The sequence below is a fragment of the Astyanax mexicanus genome, chromosome 2 (genome assembly GCF_023375975.1).
Source record: "Astyanax mexicanus isolate ESR-SI-001 chromosome 2, AstMex3_surface, whole genome shotgun sequence".
Taxonomy (NCBI): domain Eukaryota; kingdom Metazoa; phylum Chordata; class Actinopteri; order Characiformes; family Acestrorhamphidae; genus Astyanax; species Astyanax mexicanus.
Window position 1 is genome coordinate 74,448,137 of NC_064409.1, and position 20,202 is coordinate 74,468,338.

At 38.6% G+C, this 20,202-nt stretch overlaps 2 protein-coding genes across 2 annotated transcripts in view; one reads left to right on the top strand and one right to left on the bottom strand.

The window, feature by feature from the left end:
• tmem65 (transmembrane protein 65) overlaps positions 1-20,202 on the top strand; it is a 238,354-nt gene that overhangs the window by 184,762 nt on the left and 33,390 nt on the right. The gene's annotated exons all lie outside the window — the stretch shown is intronic.
• On the bottom strand, positions 1,231-18,441 carry scn1bb (sodium channel, voltage-gated, type I, beta b). The gene is made up of 6 exons (XM_049475251.1): positions 16,819-18,441; positions 13,312-13,478; positions 11,055-11,292; positions 6,985-7,126; positions 6,247-6,318; positions 1,231-4,095 (listed from the first exon to the last, which is right to left on the bottom strand). The coding sequence occupies exons 1-5, from the start codon at positions 16,958-16,960 to the stop codon at positions 6,252-6,254; spliced, it is 756 nt and encodes a 251-aa protein (XP_049331208.1). The 5' UTR covers positions 16,961-18,441; the 3' UTR covers positions 1,231-4,095; positions 6,247-6,251.

A 20,202-nucleotide genomic window follows, 5' to 3' on the forward strand; every position in this document is an offset into this window, starting at 1 on the left:
TCCAGAGCTCCCCAAATCAACCCAAAAGTACTGGATGGAGCTTCATTGTTCTAGAGAACACAACTCCACAGTTCTGTACTTGTGCATGTATGTACGTGTGCATTAAGACACCTGATTTAGCAATTACGGCTCTGGAAAAAAAATTAAGAGACCACTTAAAAATTATGAGTTACTTTGATTTTACCAAATTGAAAACCTCTGGAACATAATCAAGAGGAAGATGGATGATCACAAGGCATCAAACCAAACTGAACTGCTAGAATTTTTGCACCAGGAGTGTGCATAAATGTTATCCAAAAGCAGTGTGTAAGACTGGTGGAGAACTCTTAAAACTTTATGGATATAAACTTGTTTTATTTGCATTATTGGAGGTCTGAAAGCTCTGCATCTTTTTTGTTATTTCAGCCATTTTTCATTTTCTGCAAATAAATGACAATATTTTTATTTGCAATTTGGGAGAAATGTATAGAATAAAACAACAATGTTCATTTTACTCAAACATATATCTATAAATAGCAAAATCAGAGAAACTGATTCAAAAACTGAAGTGGTCGCTTAATTTTGCTGAATGCACTTGCTGAATGTATTCATTAGAAAAGGCATCCACAAAGTCTCTCTATCCCCCAAAATTTGTGTTACTATCACTTTAATACTGATATTAGTAAATGACCTCCGTTATGATTGACTGCCCTTTGGTTTTAAACATTTCTTGTGTATTCAGTGTGAGTAGGTGTGCGGTACCGAGACAATTCCCGGTGGGCCGCTCTGTATGTGGGCCACTGAAAGAGCTAAAAATAGGATTTGATGCAAGCAATCGAATAATGAATTTTGCATTCACAACAGACTTATTTGTCTAAGACAAATATGAAAGTTCAGGCTTTACTTCTAGAGGTTTACTAAAACAGGATGGATGGAAAATGACATTTCTGAAATTTTCCAAGCATATGTATTTCTTGATCCGCAGTGTCACGTGTATCGGGGATACATCAAATAAGGGATTACCACCCGCAGTGGACAGCACAGTGGGTGGTAATGATCATGACCGGCAACGTCTGGCTAGAATTGTCCATGCAAACAAAAGACTTAAAATTAAACCCCACCCATATTCCACAGGTAAGTGTGGCATTTATTTAGATTCCATGGGACAAGATACTACTCAGTGTAATTTTACAGGCCTCACTCCAATCAAAATATTCTGGAAATTGTGTGGAAAAAATACACCAAACTGCCTCAGTTTTAATTTTTTATTGACATAAATTCTCTTTCTAAACAATATCTCTTTCACAGTTTATATTTTGCTGTTTATTTTGATTTCTTATTTTATTTTTCTCTAAAAATGAACAAGCAGTGAGTGTTATGATAATGATGATGTAGCACAAGTAGGTTACAGTATGATATAAGATATATTTGCATTGCTTAGTTGCTGATTGATCATGCATTCACTGAAGAGACTAAAGTGCAGAACGTTGGGCTCTAAAACAGTCCTAAGACTATTTTTCTCATATTGCATTTTAGCGGGAGGTAATCTCCCGCTGAGAATAACCATTCAGTGCTGGTTCCCAGTGAGTTATTACATTCGCTAATCAACATTTCTTGCTTACAACTTACACAGGCTCACTTGATTGAACAAGCAAGCATATATAGCCCCATAGAAAGGGTAGGTTTGGGCCCAATCCCATTTTACATTCTGATTCTTAGAGGAGTAGTGTGTGCCAATTCCTTTTTTTCGATAGAGGGGTAGGGTGTCCTGATTGTTGCTGGGATGGAGGAGTACAGTGTCACGATTCTTGTTGGGATAGAGGGGTAGAGTGTTCCAATTCTTGTTAAAATAGAAGGGTAGAGTATGCCGATTCTTGTTATGATAGAGGGGCAGGGTATACCGATTCTTCTTTGTATAGAGGGGTAGAGTGTCCTGATTCTTGTTGGGATAGAGGGTCAAAGTGTCCCGTTTCTTGTTGGGATAGAAAGCTAGGGTGTTACAATTGTTGTTGGGATAGACGGGTATGGGGTCCAGGTTCTTGTTGGAATAGAGAGGTAGAATTTTTTTGTTGGGACAGAGGAGTAGGGTGTCCTGATTCTAGTTAGAGGGGTAGGGTTTGCCAATTCCTTTTTTTCCAAAGAGGGGTAGGGTGTCCCTTTTGTTTTTGGGATAGAGGGTTGTGTGTCCCAATTGTTGCTGGAATAGAGAAGTATCCCGTTTGTTGTTGGTATAGAGGGCTATGGTGTACCAATTCCTTTTGGGATAGAGGGGTAGGGTGTTCTGATTGTTGTTGGGATAGAGGAGTTGGATGTTTTGATTATTGTTGGGATAAAGAGTTATGGTGTCCCAATTATTGTTGGGATGGAGGTGTAGAGTATGCCGATTGGAAATGAGAAGTATGGAATCCTGATAATTGGGAAAGAGGGGTAGGTTGTCCCAAATTCTTGTTGGGATAGAGGACTATGGTGTGCCTATTATTGTTGGGATAGAGGGAAAGTGTGCCAATTCCTTTTAGGATAAAGGGTTAAGGTGTCCTGATTCTTATTGGGATAGAAGGGTAGAGTGTCCCAATTGTTGCTGATATAGAGAAGTATGGTATCCAAATTGTTGTTGGGATTAAGGGATAGGGTGTCCTGATTATTGTTTGGATAGAGGGGTAGTGTGTCCCAATTATTGTTGTGTATAGTGGAGTAGACTGTCCCAAATTCTTGTTGGGATAGAAGGGTAGGGGATCCTGATTCTTGTTGGGATAAAGTGGTATGTTGTCCCAAAGTCTTGATGGGATAGAGGGGTATGATGTTCCAAATTTTATTGGGAAAGAGGTGACAGATGTTCCAGTTGTTGTTGGGATAGAGGGGTTGGGTGTCCTGATTGTTGTTAAGATAGAGGGGTAATGTGTCCCAATTATTGTTGGGTATAGTGGGGTAGAGTGTCGGAATTTTTGAATAGGGTCTCCCTATTCTTTTTGGTATAGAGATTATAGGTGTAAAAGTGGTACAGTTTTCCAATTCTTGTTAGGATGTCCCTAATTCTTGTTGGGAAAGAAGGGTAGGGTGTTCCAATGTTTGTTGGGATAGAGGGGTAAGTTGACCCAAATTCTTGTTGGACATAGTAAGGTAGGGTGTCATGCTTCTTGTTGGAATAAGTATTGAGTTCAACCACTTCCTCTAGTAACTGGGTTCCAAAAACAAGCTTCAGAGCTTTAATTGAGAAATGGGACTGGGCCTTTGTTTGCAGGCAGAAAGCAGCTGCTGCAGAGTTTCAAACTCGTTAACTAAACTCGTTAAAAGGGTTTATTGGTGTCTATGGGCCGAAGGAGTGCATGATTCAAGCTTCATAACGTGTTGAAGAAGCTCCAGCATTGAATGACAGGAACAGACTGGCTTCAACTAGCACTGTAGCCAACTGTTCTCCCAGCATATCAATGTAGCATTGGCTCTTAGCACATGCACCCATAGCACTGCATGGCGTTTGGCACACAAGACTACCACAGTGTATATATTCATTTATCTCTATATTTATACATAGCCCTGAAAAGTGAGCAAGACTACGCAGATTCCACTGCTCCTGGCTGACCTCTAGTGCAAAGTCAGAGTATTGCAATAATATTTTCTCTTTTTTCCTATATGCATGAGCACATACAGTAAGGTGGGGAAAGCATGATTCAGTCAGTTTTCATTACAAAGCCTATATAACATACTTTTATATGTGCGCGTTTATACTATATGAGGTATAGCATATACATGGTTAGAAGGGATGCTGATGTCATGCTGCAATTGGAAGTTAATAAACTCATGCAAACAGGAAGTCTTTACATTAAAGTCCTTATTTCACTTTTAATCACCCATCCTGCAGTGTATCTGCACGGCACATGTCTGTGCATTTCATTTTCAAATACTCTTCATCCCACCAGCTAAGCCAACTCTAGGGTCAGTTGTGGCAACAGGGGTGCTACAGGACAGGGCTTAGGGGGCTTTGTTTTTTTACTCCGCCAGTCCTGTATTGGATAAGAAGTAGGCAGTACAAAAATCAAGAAATTCTGGACATTTGTGACGGTGTAAGGAAGACGTGGACATCAGGTTTTGGCCACACATTATGGTCAGAGCAGGAAAAACCTGTAAAACAGAATAAACACATGTCAGTGTAACACATGACAATACATTTTCCAGCAAAAGTGGAATTCCACCAAATTCCACATTCATAATGTTTGAAATAAAATCCTCATTTTAATTGTAACAGAAAATATTTTACATTATTAAAGTAAATCTTTAAACTGAATCTTTGAGTTTTCCAGAACTTAAAAAAAAAAAAACATTTTAAAATGAATGTTTTTCTGAATAAAAATCAAACAGTTTCTCTACTGTTATTTAGTTTAGGTCTGTTTTCACCCGCAGAATTTGGGTTGATTCCTGTTGATTACCATATTTTTCGCACTATAAGGTGCACCTAAAAATCCTTAATTTTCCAAAAATCATCAGTGCACCTTATAATCCGGTGTGTCTTATGTATGAATTATACCATTTAGGTATTACGGAGCAGTAAAGCCACTCTGCTGAAGTACAGAGTTATACAGGAGTTTCAGTGAAGTTTCTCCAGCACCCAGACTGGAGCAGTATTAGCATTAGCTGCTAACCGTGCCAAGCGCTAGCTCTTTTGCCGTTCAGAGACGAGTATATCGGACTGTAGGCTGTTGCTAACCCCAGCTAGCACTGCTGGAGCAGCATTAGCGTTAGCCACTAACTGTGCTACGCGTTAGCTCTTTTGCGGCTCAGAGGGGAGTATATCGGACTGTAGTCTGTGTGTTTACCGTGTTAAAACAAGCTACGTGGGACAAACAACTAGCTAATATTTCTGGGTTACCGGGACACTCAGGGTTCCTCAATGTAGCGCTTAGTGGAAATCTAGAAATCTACGCTTACTGTAAATAAACGGAAGCACTTTACTCACCCAAATAAACAATTTTTATAAGAGAAATCTGTGTAGATTAACATCCAGCACTAGTTTGACTTTAAGTATTACAGTTTTGTTTACTTAACCTAGTTTAGCTTTACAGGTCTCGCCGCTGGGTAAAATAGAAGGAACACAAGGTGACACCCCTGTGCCTTACTAGTGTCACATAATGCACCTTATAATCCAGTGTGCCTTATAGTGTAAAATATACATAAAAGTTTTGGTGTGATCATGGGTGGTACATTCATTGCTTTAAAAGTTTGAGAACCACTGCTGTAGAGGGTTAATGTATTCTATATTAATGTGCAATGTAGAAAAATAATACTGTATAATACAGGTCAGAAACTCAGAGATAATGATACGTATTATGTAATACATGTTAAACGGAGAGCAGTATCGCAAACGGACTCGTCCCTGTCCACAGCCGCTGCACACTGACACCAGCCAGCTGCTCTGGATCAAAGCAGCATATCACCCGCATCCTAATGCAGATGACAGTCTGACGGCTGGTGACGGGATTACAGCTGGCAGCTCTGAGAGCCGGGCAGGGCCTTTTTGACAGGCGGTCGGCGAGAGCGGCGCTGACCCCGGGTCAGTTCTGACCCTGAGTCTGATTTCCCCTGTCCATCTCTGTCTCATCACAGCTGATTCTGATGCAGCTGCTGTGACGTGGAGATGATGGGCTAACTGCTTGCCACAAGGCGCCTGTGAGCTGATGTATCGGAACTGAGTCGCTGCGCTTTCCTCCGAATGTGCTGTGATGATGCTACTCGGTAATGCTGCATCAGCAGCAGTTCAAAAAGAGGCGGAGTCTGACTTCACATGTGTCGGAGGAGGCATGTGCTAGTATTCACCCTCCTGGAGTTAGGGCATTCCTAGTGATAGGAGGAGTCCTAATGAGTGGGTTGGGTAATTGGCCTTGAAATTGGGGAGAAAATGAGATAAAATTTTAAAATTGTATAAGTTGTGAGGTGTTACCTTGTGAGTAAAGTTGAATTCTGACAAGCAACTCTGGCAGTAATCACATTTACATTGATGTCAATTACTTGTTTATATTGCAGCACTTCCGCATACGGCAGGTTTAAGTTCATTTTTATGCTCTGTATGCATTCATTAATGTAACTGTGTGTCAGTTTAGTGTCTTTTCACAAACCATCTGTTTTTCTGCTAAAAGAGAAGCTGTACAGGACTAGCTGAGTGTTTCTGAGTATTAGGTTTTGGCTTTCTGTCCCATGACATGAGACATGTGGAATGTACTGTACTGCTGGGATGCTAGGATGCTCCATCGTGAGATCTGAGCATGAGTGTAAACCCACCTCTGTTATTCAGCCACCTGCACGCCTGCGCAGTTATCTTTACTCTCCGATGCTATCGCTAAATACTCCGCCCTGCAAACACACATACACACACACACACACACACAAACATACACACCAGATTAAGAGTTACTGGTTAGACAAAAGCAGCTTAATGTATGGTAAAAATTACTATTTTATTCAGACCAGATCAGAAACTGTAAGTACTGTATAATAAGATAGGAAGGGGTTTCTAATAAAGTGGCCAGTGAGTGGAAGCACAATGTGGTAATAGTACAGGACAATGAAACTGAAACTGTTCTGGTGGAAACAGGAGAGTTGAGGTGCACATTGCACATTGAAAGGGTTTTGTATCACCTACACCTGTAGCCTGTAAATGGGTCAAGGTATTTAAATAGGTTAATATTCCCCCATCATGACCTGCCCAAGCATTCACCAATAGTGATCAGATTAAATAAAGTTGGTTTAAAAACTCCAGCAGCACTGCTGTATCTGATCCACACACAGTAACACCTCATACGCCACCACCATGCTAATCAGTGCTAATTACTGTATGTTTGATCTGTGTAAGGTGACCACCTTTGTTTCCAGTGGTCATAAAGTGGCCAGTGTGTGCAAACACAAGGTACGTAAGTGTTTCTAATAAATTGGCCACAGGAGTGTGTTTATGTTAGGGGCATCACTGGCTGGTGCAGTGGATGATCTTGGATAATGAGTGAGGGTGATCTGAATACTGACGCGCTGGCTCTGAGCGCCTCGTCTCCGGCCGCAGCGATCTTTCTGTAGCAGTAAATCATCTCCACCAGTAGCCACAGCTGCAGCCCGATGATGGACACGTACATCATTATCTCTGAAACGATGGAGGCCGTGCCACGCGTCGCTGAGAAAGAGAGAGAGAGAGAATTACAGTGCATATGCTATGTAATCTGAAATTAAAGCAGCAATCCCTAACATTTGAGATGGGATAAACTATTCTTATTAATGGTATCAGTGCCCTGGTACAACCAGCCCTGCAACATATATTGTATTATATAATTTATTTTAAAAACAGAGTGGTCTGGTAAGTTTTTTTTATATAAATTCTCTCTACATTTTGATAATATTTCATAAATATTTGATAATATTCAATTTTAAACAGCAATCTATATACAATTCATTTATACACTTATTAATATGCCATACCATATGTCTGTCTTTGTTAAAGAGCATAATACAAAGTATTTCAGCATGAAAGCAGGTATTTCTAATGTGTGACAGACTACCTTCTACTACCAGATCAGGAGAATCTCTCACTATCTTTAATAAACTCCTGAAGACAGAGCTCTTCAAAGAGCACTTACTCTCCTAACACCTCTAACACACTAACTACTTCTAACCTCATTTCCTTCCTCCTCTCCTTAACTCCTCTATCCCATTATTTCCCTTTTACCTTCGTTAGGCCCTGTCTAAAGATGTTTTTACCTTTAATTTCTATAACTTTTGTACTTCACTATTGTAAGTTGCTTTGGACAAAAGCGTCTGCCATATGTAATGTAATGAATGTGTATATGTGTATATGTCTATGACATTATCAGTACAGTGATGACAGCGCCCGGAGATTTATCTGCGCTATGGGATGATTTTGCAGTTTTTAAGTTAATAATGCTTAGTTTTAAATGTCCGAGCTCTCCGGATTCTACAAATGAGGTGTGGAGCTACTTTGAGCTGGATAACGGTAAAAAGAGATATTTATCAGGGCAAAACTCTCTTCAGCTTAATATCAGTAAAACTAAAGAATTGGTAATCACCAACCCTAGATCACAAATACACACAACTCACAATCCCATCTGCATCAACAGTGAAACAGTAGAATTGGTTGACTGTTTCAAATACCTTGGACTCACCCTGGATAGTAAACTCAGTTTTGAACAACACACCAACGAGATTCACAAACGCAGCCAACAAAGACTTTCAGCCATTCGTAAGCTTAAAGCACTTTTTGTTGCCCCCCTTCACTTACTCCTCCTGTACAAGAGTATAGTTCAGCCTATTCTCATTTACTGTCTACCTTGCTTTTTCAACATGTTAACTGCTGCCAATAGGAACAAACTTATACGCATCACTAATACTGCATCCACGATAATAGGCCTACAAACTCCCAACCTATCAGATCAGAACACTAAACTCACTAGAAATAGAGGACAAATTATTGCACAGGATCCCAGCCACCCTTTAAACCCCTTTTTTATTCTGCTCCCATCAGGGCGTAGATACAGAACATTGGTATGGAAACGGGCACGCTTTGGGAAAAGCTTTGTGCCCTTTGCGATATCCACCCTAAACGAAAGTGCGCGGCGGTGAATTGTTGAACTTACTCACTTTGTTTGGAGTCTACCTGATTATATATGTGTGTTTTGGACTGTATGTGGGGATGGTGGAGGTTGGTGGGGACGGGATGGAATGGTTGTGTTAAGTGTATTTATACATGTATCTGTGTTTCGGAGGCTATGTACTGACAGTGAAAACAAATTTCCCGTTGGGGACAATAAAGACTATCTATCTATCTAAATTATGCCCCGATTTGGCCGTTGTAAAGAGCGCTGAGCAAAAAGCACAACATTTCTGGATCTCAGAACGCTGTGGGAGAACGGGGGTGTGCTATTTATCAAAGCTAAGTACTTTTTATCATGTTTTACTACAACAAAAGTCTATTTTACACTGAACTCTTTCTCCTACTCTGTGCAATTTACACATTCTCACCAGAGAGGGCTCTAAATCCACAAATTTAAGTGACTTTAAGAAGTAAATAGTAGTGCAATCAATACATTCAGTTTATTGTCACTGTCCAATTAATTACAAAAATCTAAATTTTCGTCAGTTTTTAGGTACTACATAATTCGAGCACACACCCTCTCAATACACTCAATATTCTCCAAAATGGCCTGAAATAAACACTTTTTACATTGATTCCATTGAAAGTTTAGAAGGTTTTAGCTCTCTCCTGTGAAGCTCCTGATTTGGAGATATGTGTTTTTAATACAATGCGGGTACATTCCAGTTTAAATTTCCTACTTGAAAGTGTAAAATTATAAAAATGATCATTCTAAAATTATAATGCTGAATGAAAGCATTCTATGGCATCTTTAAAGAAACAACTGGGCACAATTTTCCAAAAGTGTTTGATCAAATATGTACAGTCCTGAAACTACATAAAGCTCCTGCATGATTGTTTTTTGATTTTATTAATGTATTTATTCATTTTTAGAATTACAGGCACAACCAAAACTTGTTTTTACATTAGATATAGCTCCACATCATCTCTATGTACTGTTTTTTTTTGTTTTGTTTTGTTATTTGTTTGTACTGAGTGGGTCGACCCGAGTGGGATGGGTTCCTCTGACTGAGTCTTGGTTCCTCCTAAGGTTTCTTTCTCTTAAAAAGGAATTTTCCCACTGTTGTCACCATAATTATTGAAATAATAAAACTATTGTCATTTAGAGCATTTATTTGCAGAAAATGAGAATAATGCAAAGAAATGCAAAGTTCATATTCATAAAGTTTTAAGAGTTCAGAAATCAATATTTGGTGGAATAACCCTGTTTTTTTTTTAGCACAGTTTTCATGCATCTTGGCATGTTCTCCTCCACCAGTCTTACACACTGCTTTTGGATAACTTTATGCCTTTACTCCTGTTGCAAAAATTCAAGCAGTTCAGTTTGGTTAGATGGCTTGTGATCATCCATCTTCCGCTTGATTATATTCCAGAGGTTTTCAATTTGGTAAAATTAAACAAACTTGTCATTTTTAAGTGGTCTCTTATTTTTTTCAGAGCTGTATAAATATATTTTCATTGATTTTAATTGAATTGAAACTAAGCACATTAACCGCTCTGCCCTGTAGATGGCACTAATACACCATTCACTTTTACACCAAATGTCCATATGTTTGTAGACACCCCTTCTAATAAATCAGCATTCAGACACTGCTGACACAAATGTGCAAATGCACAAAAACAAGTTTTTTAGTCATTGTAGAGACAAACCACCCATAGAATAGGACTTATTAGATAAAAGACATTAGATAAAAGACATTATTAGATAAAAGACATGAACCAATTGGTACTATGCTGGTGGCAGGTGTTGGGAATCATTATGAACATTCTGATATCAGTAACAGTGTTCTGGTTGCTGAACACAATCAAATCCTCATAGCAATGCCGCAGGGTCTAATAGAAAGCTTTTCCTCTTTTAATACCCTTAATTTTGGTAAAAATCCCAATACTTCCCAATACTTTGTCCATATAGTATAGTCCACCACAATAATGTATGATAATAATAACAATAATATTTTTCCCTTAAAGGTGAACCAGAATTTAAGGTGGACTATCAATAAACGTCTATTTTATATTTTTCATACATAAGGTTTACCGGATTATAAGACGATTAAGCGACACTAATAAGGAACAGGGATGTTGCCATGTTTTCCTTCTAAATCAGCTAAGCTAAAAAAGAGCATTTTCTTTTAAAGTCAAACGAGTGCTGGATGTTAATCTACACAGATTTCTCTCCTAAAAAATGTTTATTTGGGTCAATAAAGTGCTTTCATTTATTAACAGTAAACTCAGATTTCCAAATTTCTACTAAGGCTGGGTGCAGCAGCATTAGCATTAGCAGCTAACTGCTAGCCATGCATCGGATTATAAGGCGCACTGGTGATTTTTGGGAAACTTGAAGGATTTTAGGTAGCGCCTTATAGTGAGAAAAATACAGTAGGTTTTTATTGCTAGTTTAGATATAATACAGATAATTCTGACATATGTAATACTGTACCTTTGGGCACCACAGTGAGATGAACATATTTGCTGGCTGTGGTCTCGTACTCATAGTAATCGTAGTTGAGGGTCCGAGTGAAGAAGCACTGATAGACCCCAGAGTCATTAAAGGTAACGTTGAGGAGATAGATGGACGCGTCCTGCAGGTCAGTGGTCTTTCTGCTGCCCGTCCAGTTCACACGACCCTCAAAACGCTCGTTTATTATGGTGGACAGCTCACCGTCATAAGAGTAGATCTGCACATACAGTAAGAACATCAGATCAGAGCTGAATGAGACTGTTATTACATGTCATTACAATGTTACACTTGGATATATAAATACAGGAGTCTTTCATATTTCGATTATCAGATTATTTCAATGAAAATTTAACTTTAACTTTTAAGATTTTAAAAAGTAGCCAAACCAATCTATGCAGTTGTGAAAAATTGTTTGCCCCCCCATAAATTAACTGTGATTTATTACACTTTTTGGAAAGCTGAGTTCAATTTCACTACTAACCACAAACAGCCCTGATTACTGACTACAGACCTGTAGAATCAAGAAATCACTTAAATAGAACCTGTCTGACAACATGAAGCAGATAAAAGATCTCAAAAACAACATATTATGCCCCGATCTGACAGATGAGAAAAACCTCAGTCAAGTCGTTGATCATCTATCAATCTGGAAAAGGTTACATCGTCATTTCTAAAGCTTTGAGACTCCAGAGAACCACAGTGATTCACTATTATTCACTACTGGAGAAAAAAAAACATGGAACACTGGTGAACCTTCCCAGGAGTGACCGGTCGACCAAAAAAAATTACTCCAAAAGGGCATGAACAACTCATCCAGGAGATCCCAAAAGAACCCAGAACTACATTTAAAGAACTGCAGGATCTCACTCTCCTCAGTTATGGTCAGTGTTAATGATTCAATAATAAGAAAGAGACTGGGTGAAAATGGTAAAAGACAGGCAAAAGACACTTCTGACCAAAAAAATCACAACAGCCTGTTTAATTTACCAAAAAACGTTATGATGGTCCCCAGGATTTGCGTAAATATTCTTGGACTTGTGGAACTTTTTTGGAAGGTTTCTCTTTACATTTGACATAAATCTAACATAATTTCAGACATACTGAACGTAAATCATGGTGGTTTAAGTCTGATGGTCTGGAGCTGCTTTGCTGCTTTAGGGTCTAGACAACTTGCTGTAATAGATGTAAGCAGGAATTCTGTCAGGTGTACTTGGGTTCTGCAGCAGGACAATGATCCAAAACACACAAACAAAACTAAATCAAGGTTTTGGTGTTGTCTAGTCAAAGTCTGTTTGAGATGCTGTGGATGATCTTAAACAGGACGTTTATGCTGGAAAATCCTCCAATGTGTCTGAATTATAACAATTCTGTATTATTTAAAATGTGTTTTTTATATTTACTCAGGTTATCTGTATCTGATATTAAAATTTCTTATATTATAATTCAGTATGACATCTAAAAATAAACAAATCTGTAGAGGGAGGATACTTTTTCCTGCCACTGAAAAATAACAGAGCTGGATCCATACATCACCAAACACAGCAATGCAGGTGAGCACAGGATACTTTTGGCAATACAGTGGATATCATCTTTACCTTTACACATATAAAGTTTTTTATATATGTATATATTAATATTTCTATATACAGCACAGGCCAAAAGTTTGAACACACCTTTTCATTCAATGTGTTTTCTTTATTTTCATGACTATTTACATTGTAGATTCTCACTGAAGGCATCAGAACTATGAATGAATGGAGTTTTATTTACTTAACAAAAAATGAGCTGAACCTCCACAGTCACCGGACCTGAACCCAATCCAGATGGTTTGGGGTGAGCTGGAGCACAGAGTGAAGAAGGCAAAGGAGCAACAAGTGCTAATAAACACCTCTGGGAACTCCTTCCTTCAAGACTGTTGGAAAACTTTTCATTTCAGGTGGCCACCTCTTGAAGCTCATTGAGAGAATGATGCCAAGAGTGTGCAAAGCAGTAATCAGAGAAAAGGGGGGCTTTTTTGAAGAAACTAGAATATAAAACATGTTTTTTAGTTATTTCACCTTTTTTTTTTGTTAAGTACATAAAACTCCACATGTTCATTCATAGTTTTGATGCCTTCAGTGAGAATCTACAATGTAAATAGTCACGAAAATAAAGAAAACACATTAAAAAAGAGAAGGTGTGTCCAAACTTTTGGCCTGTACTGTATATATACAGTATACACACAAAGATTACTCACATGTGCAAACTCAGTCTCTCCTCTGGCTTTGAAGAACCAGTCTGCTGTAGCTGAGGCTTCCACCTCTCCTCTCATCTTACAGGAGATGCAGCCCAGTTTAAAGTCCTGTCCGGCCACAGCCTCTGTATCTGAGTCTACCTCGGCACACGCAGCGTCACCCAGAGACACTGCAGTACACACACACACACACACACACACACACACACACCCACAGAGCTACATCAGGAAACACAGATTTTATACAAAACTACAAAAAAAACATTTTTGCCCAAAATACACTGATATGCCAGAGACAGGAACTAGTATTGTGTCCCATTACTTTTGCCATGACCAGAACACTACACTGACCTGTGGGATATGTAGGAGAGGGGTCTCCTGCAATGACTATGGATGTAGATGTGATTTCTGAATTCTAGCCAGATACTGCTGTCATTACTAGGCCCATCACAATAACTACATTGTCGACTTATTTTTCTATAAATAAATTATTTTAATAATTGTGATATCGTCTATTGTGTTTGCACTTCCTCTGATCATCAGTGTATCTCTCTCGAGAAGGCGGAGGCAGGATCTTTACGCCGGTCCAACGCGGGCCAGCTGGGACAGACCGGGGTATATAAGAACTTATTATAACCTACATTTTCGGGTTCTAAAATAGGTGTGTGAACAGGAATAAACAGTTTATTGTCTTTAAAAGGGTATAATTCCTTTTTTTATGATTTTATGTTATCATTATATTAGTGACATTTAATGGTCTTAAAATACCAACAATATATTTTATCGCAATAATTTCTGAGACAAAATATTGTTTGCAACGATATTCTTATTACAGAGTAGGGGCTAATGTAGTCTTAGGAGTCTTGCCCAAGGACTCTGTATATCAAGGCATGTTAAATGTACAAGTGCACAACCAAACCTTCTAAAAAGGCTTTAAAGGTCCCATAATTTTTTTTACCTTCTACCAGGCCTCACTTCAGCTCCCATAATTCATGTTGCCTTGCCTTGTTTTAAACATGTTTTAGACCTTTTTACACATCTCCAATACAATGATCCATGTTTTTTAAACAAATATGGTTCTTCTATGGCAAAAGAACTCAAAGAACAACTTGAAGTACGCTTATTTTTAAGAGCACACCAAGGGCTATTTTCACCCTGCATTAAAAACTCATTAAAATCTTGGAGCTCGTGCTGAAATCTCCCTTCACAGCTTCAATCAAGATGAGATGACTTTTGGGAATTGGGTATTTTTGGGCTGTCCAAATCGCCAGTGGATGTTCCACACATTACACAGAGATCACTCGCCCTATGTTCAGCCTGTTCGTGAAAATTCCAGCATATTCGTTATTTATTCAGAAGTGGATTAGCACTTCTGGTGGTAACCAGTTTTATTGACGTCTTTAGGTTGCGCAAGGTAACGCGGATTAGTTTACATGTAATTAAGCTGGAGACACCCTGCTGCCTGAGGGGGTTTAAAATGACACTATCTGCACCACTTTCTGACGAAGAGAGGATGTGAAAGTGAGTTTAAAGCATGATACACACAGTGTGTTCAGTGTAAAATGTAGTTGGTTAGTTTAATCTAATTTTACTGTATCATGCAATTGAACTTTACCATATAATACTCTGCAATCAGGATGTTGGAATAAACAGTTTGGGGGCAATTCCTACATAATACTCTGCAACTGGGTTGTGGAACAAACAGTTTGGGACAATTTCTATATTATACTCTGCATCCGGGGTGTTGGCACAAACAGTTTAGGCTAATTCCCATATTATACTATGCAACCAGGGTGCTTGCATAAACAGCATGGGCCAATTTTCATATTATACTCTGCAACCGGGGTGTTAGCACAAACAGCTTGGGTCAGTTCCCATATTTTACTCTGTATTTGGGGTGCTAGCAAAACAGTTTGGGCTAATTCACATATTATACTCTGCATCCAGTGTGTTGGCACTAGCAGTTTTGGCAGGTTTCCATATTACAGTCAGCAACTGGAGTGTTGGCACAAACAGGTTGGGCCAATTCCCATACAATACTCTTCAAACAGGTTGTGGAACAAACAGCTTTGGCCAATTTCTAATATACTTTGCAGCCAGGTGTTGGCACAAACAGCTTTGGCCAATTCACATATTACACTCTGCAACCGGGGTGTTGACACAAGCAGTATTTTAACATATTATATCGACAACATTCAACACTAACAACATGCTGAGCATAAGTTTACATTTTTGCGGATGATTCAAAACAAGTTATACACATAAGATCAAAAATATAAATACAAACAATTAAATTATTAATGCTGTGGTTCTAAAAGTTTTAAAAACTTGCTAAAGCCAAGATTTAACTTCCTGTTAGTGATCATGGTGGGCTATGGATGGTATCTTCTCTGTTCTCACATAAAAAGGGTTTGTTTGACTGAAGTCATTAAACTGACCTACATGTAATACAATGGGAAAGTACAAGAAGGTCAGAGCATAGGTGATGATGGTGATATGGTCCATTGCATGGGTCGGCAATAGGCGGCCAAGCATGAAACATCTGGCCCGTGAGGTTGTTTGAACTATAATAATAAAAAATTAAATAAATACAAAGTCTTTCTGTTGAGCTTTTGTTTATATTCCTCCCCGTCTCTCTGTCGCGCTCTATGTGACTTTAGTTTCCGCCCGTTTTTGTTTTTCCGCTCGTTTTTGGGATCCCTATCTCCTCAAAACTATTTTTTTTCTCGGAAGCATCCCAATTCAGTACCTTGGGCAGCAGTAGTGTATTGGACCATGATCCTGACGACATGGGTTCGATTCCGCGTGAGGAGCGGCATGTTTATCGTTTTTTTGAATTAATAATATATTTAGCAACCAGAGTGTTGGCACAAACAGATTGGGCTGATTCCCATATTATACTCTTCAACCGGGGTGTAGGAACAAAACTATAATGAAAAAAAAAGAATAAAATGCCTCTGGCCAGATTTTGAGTACATTAGTTTCGTACTGCGACCCTGACAACATGGGTTCGATTCCACTTGAGGAGCGGCGTGTTTATCTATTTATGTTTTTTTTACCTTCAACCCCTGTTGCACCCCTATCACACACTCTATATCATAGCATATTAACCCACAATAAAACAGTTATTACACATCAATAGTCAAAGAACAACAAATATCAGTCTTTCTCTAAACTGTGTGGCTGAATTATTTATAAAAAAACATTATTTGGATCAGTATTGGCAGATCCTCGATTGAATCGGGACATCCCTATCAATTTTAAAGGCACTGTGAAAAAGCCTTTAGTTTGATTTCAATGTTAATTTCAATGAAATACGGCCATTGTTATGTATGAGATATGATAGGTGATGATAAATGGAGCGGATGATGGAACATCACATATGACAGAGCCATTAAATACAGCCTCTTATTACATAGAGAGTAATATAGTTCAAGGTGAGGCCGTCACAGGCTGTGCTGTCCTTCGCTGTAATCATGAAAGCACCGCTGTGAGAAAATGCAGACTCACCACACAGAGCACACAGCACACACAGGAACAGGAGGCACCTGGCGGACAGGCCGGACAGGAAGTGATGTGCCATCCGGGCCATCTTTGCTGCGAGGGGTGGAAGGGACTGGTCTCTGGCTGCTGTTGCTGATGCTGACGTCATCTCTGCACCGGTTGCCTGCCTGACTTTGTGGACTTGTTGTTTTGCCTGGTGCGAGCGAGCGGTGCTGTTGGCTGGCAGAGCAGCAGTTTTTTTTGGGTCAGCAGTTTGTTTAGAGTCAGCAGCACACTGTAGCTTAATGTACTGTACTGTGCTGTACTGTACTCGGCTGTTACATCAGCCGAAGCAGACAAAACAATGTGTTTTCTTTTTCTTCGTACCCTATAGCCACCACTAGACCACTAGAGTCCACAAACAAGGCCTTATCCCAATTCTCAAAGCCTAGTGAGCGTGAGCTAAGCTACTTTTGATCTTGGGGAAGGTTGCAAGAGCGGAAGGCCACTTTTCCTAGTTTTTCTCCTAGTTTTCCTCCTAGTTTTCCCAGCTTTTAGGCCTCTTTACCAATAAATATCTATATCTGTGCAACTTCAGCTTACAAAAATAGTGTCTCAGTGTGTATCAGGGCCCCTAGCAGCAGCTGGCTTCTTTTAAAGCAGCATTTATAGAAGCTTCTGAAAGAAGGAGACTATAAATAAACATACGCATGCATACTCAAGCTCACATGCTCACCATCAAAGTGCCTCAGTTCTTTGGCTCAACATGCATAGCAAAGTGCACGAGTGCACAAGCACAAAGTACACACTTTTTATTTCCCTCCCTGCTCTTTATTATTATTGCTTGCTGCGTTAAATGAGTTTAAACACAGCTGCAGTGGCGCAATAATACAAGCGGCAGCCGGGGTAGTTAGCTAGATGAACTAGTTTAAAAAGGCAAGACCTGAGACTGACCTGGATATGTGCTGGTCCTGAGATTTGCAGGAGTGCAAAAACTAGCCAATATATGCATATGTATATGTATACAACCAAAAAGAATGCCTTAATCACTCTATACTTTGATTACTCCATATCTAGCATGCCTTATAAACAAACAAACACCTTAATACAGGTGGCTATATAGGAGTATAGCAGTATATAGGAGTATATTTCCAGAGGCCTGCATGCAGCTTTGTTATCAAGAATGGGACCTCCTCAAAACCCACTTAGCTTAGCACTCTCTCTCTCAACATGCAAACCCATCATTTCTTCTATGCATTTTTCTACTGTGGTGGAGGTGGTGGCGGTGCACGTCTCGCGACCGTCTCGTCCTCCCTCTGCCCTTCTTCTCCTCCTCCTCCTCCTCCTCCTTCTTTTTCCTCCTCCTCTTTTTGTCCTCTGGGTTCTAAAGCAGTGGGGCAGGTATGGTGATGGTCCAGGGGATGCTGAGTGCTGGTGGGTCAGTAGTCAGTAGAACAGCCTGGTCCAAACAGACTGTGCACAAAGAAAGGATGAAAAAAGAAAGGATGATACAAAAAAGAAAGAAGAGGAGCAGGTCTATCTGTTCTCCAGCTGGACAGCCATCCTGAGCCCAGGCAAAGTCCGAGTGAGTGAGTGAGTGGAGGAGAGAGAGAGAGAGAGAGAGAGAGAGAGAGACAGGCTACATCTGATGCATTGCGGTAAAAATCCCGAGCTGCGAACGCTACTTTATAACCCACCCCTATTCAGACAAGCCCCGCCCACCTATGCCACGATTGGCTTTGATCCTCGCACAGACTAAAGCCTGACCTCTTTCCACTTATAAATAAACGACCTTTTTATTATAACACATAATAACACACGAGAAAAACTTAATGTTTTTAGGAAATCATTGTTTTATTTTATAATTTAATAATAGATCCGTACAATACCACTTGTCTATGTGTCTGTAGTGTAACTTATTGTGTGTATTCTTATTTTGTATATTGTGTTATTGTTTATACTGTTAAGTTATCTGTATATTATATTTTATTTTATTATTCTACTTGTTGGAAATACTGTTCTCTGCAAACTAGTGGGAACCTGCACTAAAAATCTTGAATATTGAATCTAGTAGGCTATTTTCGCTGTATTTTGCACAATAAAATGCAAAATAATATACAGATAAACTGCTTATTAGAAATCAATCAAATCAAGTGGATGAATGATCGTTTTGTATTTTAGCTATTAGATAGTAATTGTCACAAAACTAACTATGAAATAAAAAAATATATAATTTAATGTAAAGATTTTTTTTTTCTGGTAGCAAATATCGAGGCATTTATAGTACCCATAAAGTATAGACACAACTATAACATAGTGGTTTTATAGTGTTCAGTAGTTTTTCCATTTTTTTAAAATGTTATGTATGTATTACAAATGAAAACAATAGAGATAGATCAGGTAAATTGGATACCCTAAATTGCATGTAAATGTAATACATGTAAATGTAAAGGCTGATTTATAAATGTATGTATAGGTATGTGTATTGTATAGGATTGTGTGTGTGTGTGTGTGTGTGTGTGTGTATTGGCACTCTGTCCTGGGTAAATGCTGCAGTGCTGATGCAGCCCTCCAGGTGGACGGTTGTTTCCGGTTGAGAGTACGCTGTGCACTACTGGCTGCTGCTTGTCACCGGTGTGTGGATGAGTGCTGAGTATAAATGCTTGTGTGTAAAACGTGTAAATTGTAAAGCGTCCTTGGATTTCTAAACAAAAAGCTATATAAGTGTAACTTCATTAATGCTAAAGTCATCCAAACTATGAAAAAAAAATGGAATTATTTAATAAACCAAAAATATCTCTTTAAAACCCTATAAACATATAAAACATTTAATCAGATTAATCACAACAATATTCTTTGATTAACTGTGATTAATCACACTTATACTTAAGACTCAAGTTTTTATAGTAGATATTTAAATATAGAAAGACTAAGGCCGTACATTTTAGCTTTAAAATGTATTTGTTTGTTTTTTGAAGCTTATTGTTATCATTTATTAGAATAATTAAACAGTGGAACAGTGAATAATGTACATTTAATCTACATGTTGAGAAAGTAAATTTGTGTATTTGAAACACATTTTAAATATATATATATATATATATAGTTTTTCTTTAACACTGTACAGAGAAACCAATAAGGTGCACTAGAATGCAATCTGTATTAATTTTTATATGGTTGAATAGTGAGAGTTAAGTACACACATAGAAAAACACTGCTGTTCTAGAGTTTCAGCTGTAAACCCTGCTGATTCCAAAATGTAAAAAAACCCAAAACTGCCTTAAATTATTATATTTACACCCCAACATTTCCCATGGGATGGATAAAGTCTTTCAAGGCTAAATGCATTTATTTTATAATTTTTTAATATTTTATATATTTTTATATTGTATATTTTTTAATATTTTACTA

Bases quoted from the DNA above. Each gene is read 5' to 3' on its own strand.
- scn1bb (XM_049475251.1), bottom strand. From the start codon at position 16,960: ATGACGTCAGCATCAGCAACAGCAGCCAGAGACCAGTCCCTTCCACCC. The intron at 7,127-11,054 runs GTACAGTATTAC...TCTCTTTCTCAG, and splicing joins TCTCACTGTGGTGCCCAAAG to CGACGCGTGGCACGGCCTCC. The intron at 6,319-6,984 runs GTCAGTATTCAG...GTGTGTTTGCAG, and splicing joins GAGGCGCTCAGAGCCAGCGC to GGCGGAGTATTTAGCGATAG.